At 35.8% G+C, this 14,016-nt stretch overlaps 1 protein-coding gene across 3 annotated transcripts in view; it reads left to right on the forward strand.

Moving 5' to 3' along the window:
- mtrr (5-methyltetrahydrofolate-homocysteine methyltransferase reductase) overlaps positions 1-1,910 on the forward strand; it is a 43,929-nt gene extending 42,019 nt beyond the window's left edge. For 2 of the 3 annotated variants that reach the window (XM_028434167.1, XM_028434168.1), the window contains exon 15: positions 1,174-1,910. In XM_028434167.1, the coding sequence (XP_028289968.1) occupies positions 1,174-1,318 (145 nt within the window). In that variant the 3' untranslated portion in view covers positions 1,319-1,910. The remainder of the gene's footprint in view (positions 1-1,173) is intronic. The other variant, XM_028434166.1, reaches the window with a different exon arrangement.
- Positions 1,911-14,016: the final 12,106 nt, after the last annotated feature.

A 14,016-nucleotide genomic window follows, 5' to 3' on the forward strand; every position in this document is an offset into this window, starting at 1 on the left:
CGCTGCAGGACATTACAATTACAGCTTATACCACTTTCACATGAATATAGGTCAAACACATGAATATGAAAATTAATGGCAAAATTTAACTTAGTGGCTTTATGGCACATGTCAGTTTTTCCAAAGTCTTGGGATGAATTCATGTGTTCATCAGACCTTGTTAAACTCCTCAATACATTTTAGCTGGAGGTGGATTTCACTTTATTTTCATAAAACATACTGAACACGTTTATAAAGGTATGTTGTTACTTTTTTTCCTTCTTGGAAAAAATGAAATAAATTGTATTTCATACCATTTTGTACATGTAAAGGTGAAATTTGTAATTATTGATATTGCAATATATGGCAATGTATGTCATTTGGATATATTTGGATATATTGTATCGTGACATGGAATTCCTGAATCGTATCATATATTTAGATTCACATCAATGCACACTCCTATTTTGCATGCATTTCTAAACAATTTCAACTATCTTTCCTGGTTTTTTGAGTGAGGTTAGTTTTTTGAAGATTTATTATTTACAATGATCAACTCTTTCTTTTTTTTGGGACACCAAGGGTCACCAACACGGCGTCCGTGGGCCCCATGTAGCCTACATGGACCATGTGAGGGGCCCTCAGGGGCTCTAGTCATCACTGAGCTCCATCTAAAATCTGATTTACTTTCCAGGATTCAAACTCACACTGATAAATATATATGACAGATAAAGTTTTAGTAGTAAATTAACCATCTTTCAGTGTTTATTGTGACAAATATTTTTAACTGTAGCAGATTTGGTGTAAGTTATATATATTATGATATACAGTATAATATATATTTTCAAAAATGCATGGTAGATTTTTGGATAATAATTTTAACATTTTTACAAGTGTTTCATGTTAAGATTGCCTAGTAAAGTTGTTTGTTAGTAGCTAGTATTAAAATAGGAAGATGATCATTTTCAATAAAATGTATCATGAAAACGATAAAATTGCATAAATTAGGAGAAAAAAAGTGTTTCATGTTGAAACAAACATTTCTGACCTTTTTAAGTTATGACTGGGCTTCTTTATTATCTTAGCCTCTAATTAAAGTGAAACTGTGAACATTTAGTATTTAAGAAGTTCTTTTCTAACTGGTAGCCCTTCAAACTATACCGCTCATATTTACCGTGTTTCTGTGTTTTCTAGGGATGCTAAAAACATGGCTAAAGATGTGAACGAGGCCCTGGTGGAGATGATCAGAGACGAGCTAAAGGTGGATCAGTTGGACGCTATGAAACATCTGGCCACGCTCAGGGAGCAGAAACGCTACCTACAGGACATCTGGGCTTGATGCACATGATGACGAGATCAACTTTATTTTGCTTGACGCGCAAAAAAATAAAAATAAAATAAAAACCCAGCGCTCAGCTACAACCTTTCGAACCGTGAAAATTGTGGACGCTGAAGCCTGGGGTTAGTTTACTCCACCCAGAGTTTCCACAAGATGGAATATACTGTAGCACGTGTCGCTGACCCCAGGACACGGGTTCACTACATCATCTCAGGCTTTAGTGTTTGAGCAGAAATGACCTTGGTCAGAGCTGCAGTGATGAAGATTGTGGAAAAAAAATGCTTTTAGTGGAGAAAAGTCTGCACAGGAGGAATAAAAGAAAAGGCTTTACGGAGGGAATGTGATGGAACAGAGAGGAACATCACTCCATCCTTTTTGGAAACATCTCAGTAATCTGTAATTGGAAATCTTTAACACACACACACACACGCGCACAGAGAATGAAAGAAAGGAAGTGATTCAGTCACATCAGGAATGAAAGAAACATTTTTTTTATCACTGCCAGATAAATGGAGTAAAGATTCTCTCAGATATGTGTAAAATGTTATGAGAAATATGGCATTCAGGGCATTTTTGGATATGAAATCTTATTAATGGTTAACAGAATGACTCACTTTTTCAGAGATTCATTGAACACAATTATCCACTGACTCTGAATAAAATAACTTAATAGTTGCAAAACTGAAGTGTTTTTTCTCAAATAAACCATTCTATGCTGTGCTCGTGTGGCTGAGAATTAAAAAGCATTTCACTCTAAGGTAATCCTTCATTTTTGTGCTTTAAAAATTAATAAAAATGCATTACAGGATTTATTGCGTCCGGGAAAAATACTGTAAAAAGATGATTTTAAATAAGGGTAAAATGAGTTATGTAGGGCAGGGGTTCTGAAACTTTTGAGATCCGGGGACTCCTTACAGGAGAGAAAATATTCATGTAAGGACCCCCTAATAATCCTCACATCAAATAAACACAATTTACTGTAATTTGTTCCCCTAAATACCATAGAAATGATGTCTTGTCTTAAATATTTAGAATACTTGGAGTAGAAATGAATCTAAAGAGCACCTGTACTAGTTTTTTTTTTATATCTGACATAAAATGTGTTTAACGTATTACTAATAAATGAATAAATATGTGCACATTTATTTAAAAAAATTAATAAAAAGTGCACATTTAGTTGAAAAAACTAAAAACTAAATACGTGCACATTTATTTAAAATAAAAAGAACTAAAAATATGAGCACATTTATTTGAAAAACTAAATATGTGCACATTTAATTGAAAAAAAAATGTGCACAAATGTATTTACAAAAAAAAATGTGCAAATCTAAAAAAAAAAAGAAAATATGTGTACATTTATTTTAAAAAAATAAAAGCTAAACTAAATATGTGCCTATTTATTTGAAAAAAAAAAAAATCTGCACGAATTTATAGCCACTGCACTTCTCAGTAACAAAGTAGTGCATCATGTATTAAAAAGTATTGGAAAAAAAAAACATTTACGGACCGCCAAACAATGGCTTAAGGACCCCTGGCCTGGGGGTCTTCAGATCCCAGTTTGAGCGAGTGTGAATGTGTGTGTGTGAGAGAACAGATGTACAGTATAAATATTGGAAAGTGCAACAATATGATCAGAAAAGTAGTGATTAATGACTGAAAAAGTCAAAAGAGTTTTTGTTTATTCCATTTGTAGATGATCTAACACACACACACACACACACACACACACACACACAGGAGAGGAAGCGTATTGTTTGGGAATTATTCTGGAACTAATGAACTCTGATTGATTGGGCGTGATCCTATTATTTAGATTTACGCTTAATTTGATGGTTGAAGGTGACTTTGGTCACATGATGAAGGCGTTCTCTGCTAAATGAAGCCTTTTATTCCCATTTGGGCGTCTTTGAGCTGCAGAAAACTGTCATTGTATTTATCTTCTTGTGCAGGATGGAGGGGGTGGGCGGGGGCAATGTTTACAATGTCTGTTATGGTTGACACCACATTTGTTGCCATCTTTTTTTGGGAGGGGGGGTCTAATAAACAAAGCATTAACGGTGGCAGGAAAACAATCCCTGATGGTGAATAATTGGTGGAAGGTGTCGGACACAGCTGGCTGCACCTCTTCACCCTCATCATCAGTGTCCTGCTGCTTGGACATCCTGAAAATGACCGTTGGTCCACCCACGTGCACGCTCGACACATGCATGAATCATGATCAATGCTCAAGTTCAAAACCAAGGCTGTGTTGTAAATCTCTTAGTAATGTACTGCTCATACTACAGGTCTGACGTCTAAATGAGTATATAGTGAAATGTTTTAATAATACTGTAACGTACAGAGACCATTATTCATTCACACCAGTCAGTGACATCCTTGGTGGTAAGCTATAATGTAGCCACAGCTGCCCTGGTGCATCCTGACAGAGGCGTGGCTGCCATTTTGCACCTCTGACCACCACCAACATTTATGCACAATTTATACCCATTCATGCCTTGCCCAAGGACACAATGACTTGGATAGAGCAGGATTCGAACTCCCAACCCTTCGGTTACTGGACGACCCACTCTACAACTGAGCCACGGTCACCCCAGTATGCACGGTGGGCACACTAGCCATATCAACCGTCCCATCATGCATTGTGCCAAGTTAAAAATCAAACATCCCCTTTTCAAAATAAAAGCATCTCTTTTTGTCTTTCATTAGTTTTTTTTTTTTTTTATAACTCTTTTGTAAATAGGGCTCTTATTTTGAAGTTTCTGTTGTGTATCAGTCATGTGAGCACATGCAACCCCCCCCCCCAGAGGCATCCTCTGCTGGCATCAATTACACCAAACATTTGTTCTTCACCATCTGAGGCGGTGCTCTCTCTATATATATCTATATTTATGTTCCCCTACATCAATAAGCACACACCAGAATAACTCAGAGAACAGGAAACTCAATAGTAGCAACATAGAGATTTCCCTCCAGATGCTGAAGTGTAAAGTGTTTTTTTATGAACAACTGAGAAGCAGAAAAACATCGACGACGCCACGTCAAAGTGATGAGTCAGCGTTCCCGGGTCACAGACAGAGCACTAGTATCTCTCCTGGTAATAAACACAGTCGAGAAAAAGCTGGAATACGTTGAACATTTCCACGTTTTCCCAAAAGATAAGAAAAAAAAAAACTACTCTAAAGACTGGGACAAAAGTCGAGGCTAAGAATCAGTTTGAGGAACTTTGGGTAAATGAAGTTCTCACACTGACTGTATCTAGCCCTGGTTTAGTGAAGGATGTGTTTTTCCAGACACTTCAAAAAACTTTTATTTGTGTTTGTTGCTGTAAAAATAAGTTAAAGACTTCCCATCTGTTTTTTTTTTTTTAATCTCTGCACAAACACAAAAACCTGTAAAAACCTGCAGCCTTGATTCTCAAATACAGACTCGAATGGGTCGTCACTTGCTGAATTCTGAATTCCAACAGCTCATTTCTTTACCTCTTCAACCCCGACGGACCCACCCGTGGGGGCAGCATCAGCTTCTGCAACTCTCACGGGTTTAAATGTTGTAAAGAATTAATGAAATCACACATCATATACCTCTCCTAAAGAAGGTAAAACTGTATCCAACCTACATTCAGAACAAAAGACCACAGCACACACACCAGGCCATTATTTTCAAATAGGGAAAAGTCGACAACTCGGCATTTTTCCACTGCTGTGAGTCACAAAATAAACACAAAGCTCTATAACAAGAGCCTGCGTGAAACTACAGGCAGAGCTGAATCCACTGATATACAGGTCGGGTATGTTACGTAAAGTAGCATTACGCAGGCACCGCAGAACCCTGAATAAAAATGGATATGTGTTTATTTCAAGCCAAATTGCAACCTCTAGTGGTCAAACATAAGACCAACAATGGTTGGAATTAATTTGACTGACATTACAGTCACACACTTGTTCCCAAACTTGTGGAAAACTTTGACACATTTGTGACAAAGTGGGCTTCCACCTGAACTTCTGTACAAAAACGAGCATCTTTGGCTTAATTACCACCGCCAAGCGCAGAGCGGAAAGTTATATTTTACCATGCATTCATCTGTCTGTCTGTCTGTGTTGGCAAGATAACTTTAAAGCTTATGAATGGATTTGGATGAAATCTATATGAAATGTTGATAATGGGACAAGGAACGGGTGATTACATTTTGGTGATGTTCTGGATTACCAAAAATGAGAAAATACCAAAAAATAGGAAAATAGGAGCTGTGCCTGAGCCTGCTCCTTTAGGCGTGGTGGCTTATGGAAGTGCATTGTGTGTATGTTCAGCCCCGGTACTTGTGCTGTACTTGGCGGAAGTCTGCATTCTCCGAGTGCTCTAGTTTTTATTATTATCACTACGGCGCCTGGCCCAACCAGTTGATGTTCATACATTAGTTTAATTATTTCTGCTTTGATAGCCTTCGCTAATGAGAATTGTCTTCTTTGTTTTTTTTCTTTTTCTTCTTTCTTTGTTTTTTTTCTTCCGTTTTTGTTTATTTTGCACACAGACTACCAAGTCAAATTCCTTGTACCGTCTTAAAAAACTGTACTTGGCCAATAAAGCATCTCTGATTCTGATTCTGATTTACATTTGATGTAACTCAAGTTTTTTTTTGAGCAGACTACAGATTTCTATATTTAAAACATCATTTATTGTCACTCAGTATCATACATTTTCAAAGTTTCACATCATCTGTAACCACGATGGGTCCTACTTCAATCTGAACAAAAATGAGCCATGTAGGTCATGTAGAAGCTTAGAAAAACGTTATTTGTTATAAGTACTGTATGTGCTTCTCGGAGAAAAGAGGCTGGGGCTTAAGACGTTTTAAAGTTGGACGAATATGGGAGGAGCCTGTTACGCTTCTCATCAACACTTGTACTTTCTGCACCAAGGAGGCAAAATGTATTTGTATAGCGCATTTCATACACAAGGCTTTACATCCTAGGTTCCCAATCTTTCCACAGTCCCGTACCCCTTCATTACCTGAAGCCATGTACCCCCTTCTCCTGCACACTTCAAAAACATAATGTAATATATACAATGTAACCCTACTGTGTAATTTGTCCTTGAATTTTACCTATCTTATTGAGGAATAATATGTAATAAAGAAAACAATAATAATCTGTAAGCACAGAAGAAAACATCTTATTCATAATTATCCCTCAATGTAGTTAATTATTTTGCCTATTGGCATTTTCAGTGACAGCGTTGATTGAACATATACCAGTAATACATCCATACATGAATCACTCTGAAACTGTGAAATACAACTATAGCTACAACTTTAATGAGAAGTGTGAGGTTGAGAGGATGAACTGAGTCTTAAATCTTTCTCCACGCAAAGTCACGTTTGTTTTCATGTGTGTCAAAGCTGAAAATCCACTTTCACACAGTACGTCAAGCATGTTTGGTTAGTGTAGAGGTCTGAAACCTTTACTCTGAAAGGAGCCATTTAACCTCATCTCGCCTGGATTAAAGTCCTTCCGGAGCCAAAACAAATTATTAAATTCTATACAGTTAAAAAAGTATTGAATAATTTCACGAGTTAATGGTTTGATGGTTGATGATCATTTCATGACACATGCTAATTTTTTTGTAACATATCAAGCATGCATATTAAGCCGGCATGTTGGCAATTAAATAAATCTTTTCCCACACAATTAAAATCTCTATTTTCTTCCAGAATAGTCGTTTTTTGTTAGCTTAGTTATTTTTTCGCAGGGATTTAAAACGTAAGGTTTGCCACAGGTGCAGGAAAGTTGATGGTCTGTAGATGTTGTAGGAGTTGAAGTAGGAAGGTGCTGAGTCATTGCACAATGTGATTTATTTTTAGGTTGACCAATGGACCAAGTTGATGTCATTAATGATGAATACCCTGTGTAAGAAATAATTCATTATTTAATTTTGTTTGTTTTGTTAAAGCTACAGAGAGCCATTGCAAAAGAGTCAAAGAGCCACATGAGGCTCCAGAGCCACAGGTTGCAGACCCCTGGGTTAGTGGAAAGCAATGTTGTGCTCTTTATATTTGCACTTTTTTGATGAGGTTTTTGTGTCACCACTAGAGGGCAGACTTACAGAGGCAATGCATGGAGGCTCCTGACTGCTGCTCTATTTATGTCCTAATTTCCAATATCTCACACTGTTTTTAATCTCTATTCACGGACCCTCATGGTAATTTACGTAGGCTTTACATGATTAAAAAGTGCAACAGAAAACCTTTAACAGTTTAAAGTGTAACTGAACCCCAAAAACATTTTTCTCCCCAGATGAAAACAATGTTTGGTTATTATGAAATAGTGCTGTTGATTGATTGTAGGGTTTAGCTGGTATTAAACCTCTACCTGGGAGTGACTAGGGGCGATTATGAGAGGTGTTGGTGGAGAAAGAAGCAGCAGAAACAGTCCTATTCATCTTCTCTAACCCAGTATCAGTGCAGATAAAAAATGGCTAAACATTATCCAGACAACACTCTGAGCTCCACACATGGTCACATCCCAGCTCAGCTCTATTTATCACCTCCTACCCAGGTGTAACACTGGCCTTAATGAGATACACAGAAAATAAACAGGAATAACATCAACAATTTACTACACATTCCCTCAAAGTATATAGTTAAGTCAAACGTATTAAATAAACTGTTTACCATCCCCCAAAATATCTAACATCTATAAATAACTAACTAAACACAGACTCCTCCCTCTTCCTAAAATGGTTTGCTCCAATTAAAAGTATTTGGCATCAGGTGTTGGTGTTCTCGGCTTCTATCAGGCGTGCGCTTGAAAAATCAGAGCCTGGAAGTGAAGTTAAAGTTTCAAAATAAAACAAGCAAAACACTCTGTTTAAAAGTATCCAATTTGTTTCAGCGCGGGACAAGTTTATTGCTTATTTTTATTCTTTTCCTGCAACCTTTAACCTTTTTTCATCATTTTGCTCCTTTTAATGCATTTTTGCTACATTTCTCCCATTTCTGCCACTTCTCCATCACATTCCAATGACTTTTCAGTATATTTTTCTACTTTAAAGACATTTTCAACACTTATAAACCCTTTCCACCACTTTTCCACCTACTATCGCATATGTTTACCCATTATTGTCACTTTAACCTCTTTTCACCATATTTCATGCTTATTTTTTTTTTTTTTTTTGCCAATTTAAACACATTCACAATTTGTCATGTCCATTATTTGCCAGTTTAAACTAATTGTTCTTACTTTTTAAATCACATTACTCCAAACCCCTTCCCCATTTTCTGCCACTTTAAACCTTTTTGACCACTTTTTTTTCAGTGATTCTGATTAAAATAAAACACAATATATGGTATAAAGAGGATAAAAGTGACAATAATGGCTCAACATATGCAACAAATATGTAACGTTAGGTGGGAAAAGGGGTGGAAAGGGTTTATAAGTGCCAAAAATGTCTTTAAAGTGGAAATAATTTGCAGAAAAGGAATTGAAATTTGATGGAAAAGTGTCAGAAATGGGAAAAATATAGAAAAAATACATTGAAATGATGGAAACAAGTTAAAATATGTGGCAAGTTTTGTGTAATTGCAGAAAAAATTGGGCCAAATTGTTTGGAAAAAATTATCAGTTTGTTGGGAACCACTGGCCTAATTCAACCCAGACTTTCTTCTTTCTGATGCTTTTTGTTCTTTTCCTTGATTATTATTGCTCTCCATGTTTGCTGATGTTGTATGAATTTTTTAAGACGTTCCCTATGCAGTCATTACCAGATTTTCCCATTTTCGGCGCCTGTCGTCATTAAAACGTGATTGATTTTGGATTTGTTGGCGTGAACACAAACACCTGAGCAGTGGAGTGCGGCGCTCTCTACACGTCGGGTACCGCTGGTCCAGATGAATTGGGCAGAAAATGCTTGGCTCATCAAATGTATTAATGATGTTTCAGCAACGGATGCTCCTTCTGTCTTCATTAGTCAAAAGAAATGTAAAAATTGGTTTAGTTTACAGAGATGGATGAACACTTAGCAGAATTTATGGCCTCCTTGCTGCAGACAGCCATAATGACTTATGCAAATCGAAGGTTAAGAGCTGAGATGAAGCTGTTCAGCAAAAACAGTGGAAGGAGGGATGAGACGTGGAAGGAAAAAAAAGAAAATACTTAGCGCACATCTGACATTTGTCTCTGCTGAGTGGGATACACTACACCACGTAACGTGTGTAATTCCACCCATTTCAGAGATGTTTAAATTTGAACAGAAAGCAGAGATGAATTTAGGATGGATTTTTGATCTGACTAAGTTTTAAAAAAGAGAAATTTAAAGATAAACACAGTAAGATGCATAATTACATATTTAGAATTTCAATGAGGCACATGGAAAGATATATACAGTACATATTATAGTGTATTGCAGTGGTTCTCAACCTTTTCAGCCCAAAATAAAGGTGTCAGAGACCAGAATCTATCCATAAAGTCCATTGTTCTATGAATCTGTGATAACCACATTTATTTATTTATCTAAATAATATCCACTGTTATCCAGGAACGTTTATTATTATTTGGGCCACAGTATATAGTCATCTTTAAGATGTAAATCTGTGTTTTATTCAGGAATAAAATGGGTTAACAGTGACCAAAAATGGTGGAAAAGGTTGTGAAATGGGATTTAAAAACCAAAGAAATTGGTTCAAAGTTGATAATTAAAGTGGGAAAAAACAGACAGAAAAAGTGGTAAAATTGGCAAAAAATAAGCATGAAATATGGTGAAAAAGAGGTTAAAAGTGACAATAATGGGTCAACATATGTGACTTTAGGTGGAAAAGTGGTGGAAAGGGTTTGAAAGTGCTGAAAATGTCTCGAAAGTGGTAAAAATGTGCAGAAATGACGTTGACATTTGATTGCAAAGTGGCAGAAATGGGAGTAATGTTGCAAAAATGCATTAAGAGGAACAGAATGAATGGCAAAAAAGTGACGAAAATAGGTCTAAATATGACAAGTTTGGTGTAGTTGCAGAAAAAGAGTAAAACATAAGCAAAAATGGGCTCAAATTGTTCAGAAAATATTCTTTGTTTCTTGAAGGCCTCCCAGTGTCTCGCAAGGTTGAGAACCCCTGCTTTAGATGATCGGTCTAAAGGTAAATATTAAAACATTGTAGCTAATTCAGAAATGACTTTATATCAACTTTTAGCCTTAGAATACATGTAATATTCCTGAACATGTTCATAGCCATTTTAGAGGTTCCAACAATAAGCATTTGCTTCACGTCAGGCATCATTTTTGTATTTTCGCTCCCACAGAGAGTCTGTAATTAAATAGCACGATTTAGTTTTAGTGCTTAATTACGCGTCGGCTAAAACTTGAAAAGTAATGTGTTTTGGTTTTGTTTGGTTTTTTAATTCTTTTTGTATTTTGGCCTGTTATGTTTATGATGTTTTTAGTAACAAAGTATATACTGGTAGATGCATCTATCTATCTGTAAAGCAAGGAATCTCTGTCTGTCTTCCTCAAATACTGTATCATTTCGCATCAGGATCAGACTGACGTGAGACTTTCAACATGGCTGCTGCTTGGTTCAAGATTGTGCCGGGTCGGATTTGTTTCGACTGCAATGATTCTGTTAATAAATAATTTCATATAATTGTCCACCGGGGCAGAGCTACCACAGCATGACATCAGTGATGATGTCATCAGCCCTACCTCTACAGTGATGATGTCATCAGTCCTACCTCTACAGTGATGATGTCATCAGTCCTACCTCTACAGTGATGATGTCATCAGTCCTACCTCTACAGTGATGATGTCATCAGTCCTACCTCTACAGTGATGAAGTCATCAGTCCTACCTCTACAGTGATGATGTCATCAGTGCATCTAAACTGACTGTTGTGGATTAATGACACGAAACGAGTCTGGATCAAGTCTGTTCTGGTCTGAGGAGACCAGGATCCGCCAGGACAACAAACCGGAATAGGAATAGATGGGGTTCAACTCCCGACAGTGTCCTTGCTAAAAAGCCAAAATATTTGAAAACACAATAGTTATCACTGTACACATTTCACAACAAACCTAAATGTCCCTGACGTCCCACCTTCAAACACAACCTCATTTTTCTTACTTTTCTATAGCAACACATACTGCCTACGGACACTGAGCTGGTATTTAAAACAAAGTAAGAAATGGCAGATTTTATGTTGATTGAATTGAAAAGAAATACAAAAAAAATAAGAGGAAGTGTATTCCTAAGTCTTTGAACCTAAAAGTGTGAGTTTAAAGATAAAAAAAAAGAAGTTTTTATCTCAGGTCTTACTGCAGACGTCCTAATCTCACCCGTTGGCCAATGAGAAGCCATGAGCTGTCGTTCTCATCACGGGTGGATTAATGTTCAGCTTTACATTATCAGCCTTTGCCTTGGAAGAGAGAATAACAAAGCTGAGCTAAACAACAGTGACACTAAAGGGAGGGAGGCCTGGGTAAACAGGGAAAATATAGAGAAATAAACAAAAAAACAACAACTTTATCCTGAAAAATAAAGAAAAAAGAGGAATAAAAAGGGGTTGGATGGGGGACTAGAAATAGACTGACAGCAGGTGGATGAGAGAGGTCCCTGACACTGAATTTATTACTTTGCTTTCAGTGCAGTAGGAGGTGAAGCTCAATGAATTATTGCATAGTGCACCCCCCACCCTCACCCCCAACCCCATATTTAGGATCCAAACACGATGCATCAAAAGTTGAGAGCGACATGAAATTGTGTTGAAACTTAGTGCTAAATAATGCAAGATATTATATCGCATTAGAGTTATTTTTTGTTTTGTTTTTTTAAATACCAGAAACTGTTTGTGTGATTAATCACCATCCTTCAAAGTAAAAGCTTCATGTGACAGTTGGGATTTTCCAGTGTAATTACAGTTTTATTGAAAAAATAAAATAAAACTAAAATCCACACAAACCAAGAAGAGCAATTACAAAATGTTACAACATAAATTGTAGTAACTTGCATCAGGGCTTCACTGTCCAACGCAAATCATACATCACAACAATAATAATGTTTTTCTGCATATTTGAGATATTTTGAATGAAATTAGTCGGATACGCTGCGACAAACAGATGAATTAAAGATTAATAGTCGGCAAAACAAAACAAACAAGGTGGAGAAAAATGATGCAAACAAACAAGAAAATGTCAGTCGATCTGATTAAAAGTTAAGATTCAAAGTAACTTTTTTTGCTGAACTTTTTTCCTAAAGCAGGAAAAACAACTTGGAAGAACATTTTAGTATTTAGGACCAAACCTGCACAAATGTAAATTAAATGAATAAATAAGTAAATGTGTAAAATAGAAAAAAGGAAAATTTAAAATTAAATACAAATAAATAAATAATAAATGGGAAAAATACAAAAGTTAAAAGCCCCCTCATTTACATTTGTATTTTGTTATGAAGCAAAATTGCCAAAATTAATAACAAGTGAATAAAACAATAAAAACAAAACACAAACACATATTTACTACAATGATTAAATGAATAAAAGTAAAAATGGAACAATAAAATACTTCGTTTGTATTTTCTTTTTATTTCCACCTGTTCTTTTCAATCTATATTTAATTTTTGTTGTTGTTGTATTTTTTCATTTGTTTGTATTTATTTTATTAATGTTCCTTTTTGTTATTTTTCAGTGTTTATTTAATTAATTTTTTATACAGAAAAAAAACCATCATACATAAAAGGGCAGTTTCTGTAATTTAGGTTAAATTATATATATTAAACTTATCTTATGAATTGGCTAAATGTAGCTTAGCTTGTCTGATACACAAAGCACACGTGTTAGCAAAGAGCTATAGCTAACGGCTAACTCACTGATAGGCGTATGGTGTTTTTTAAGGCGTTGAGTTGCTACTGTTACGTGTTTAACAGTTAAATAATTCAACTTTTAATATGTTTTAGCAGAAAATGGAAGCGTGTGTCTGCCACTAAATAAAATCACTATGGCAAGTCATAATTATGAGTTAGGAAAGTCATCATTATGAGAAAGAAAGTCATGATTATGAGAAAGAAAGCCATGATTAGAAGGAAGACAGTCATAATTACAGTATGAGAAAGAGTCATAATTATGAGAAAGAAGGTCATAATTACGAGTTAGGAAAGTCATAATTATAGGAATAAAGTCATAATTATAAGAAAGAAAGTCAGAATTATGAGAAAGAAAGTCATAATTATGAGAAAGAAAGTCATGATTAGAAGGAAGAAAGTCATAATTACAGTATGAGAAAGAGTCATAATTATGAGAAAGTCATAATTATGAGAAAGTCATAATTATGGGAAAGAAAGTCATAAATATGAGAAAGAAGGTCATAATAATCCCAGCCCTCACACATTGACTCCTACAGGCAAACATGTTTTTAAACCATGGGAAAAAAACAATCATTTTGAGGAAATTATTTGTTGTATTATTTTTCAATGAATTTACAATAAGTCTATGGCAGGTGTTAAACTTGTTTTTATTCAGGGGTAAAATATGGACCAGTTTAATATCAACTGGGCTGCAGATTATAGGCGAGAAAACCAGTCATTTAAACACTATCGTGCCCTACTTCGCACTTCCACATATAAATGATAAAGTATGTAAAACACAGACAATTCCCAAACAATAAATGACAGACATCAGTCCCTGTAGGATCTCCCACTTCAGAATATCATTGTTTTTGTGACCAATTC

Source organism: Gouania willdenowi, chromosome 20 (genome assembly GCF_900634775.1).
Source record: "Gouania willdenowi chromosome 20, fGouWil2.1, whole genome shotgun sequence".
In the NCBI taxonomy this organism is placed as follows: Eukaryota; Metazoa; Chordata; class Actinopteri; order Blenniiformes; family Gobiesocidae; genus Gouania; species Gouania willdenowi.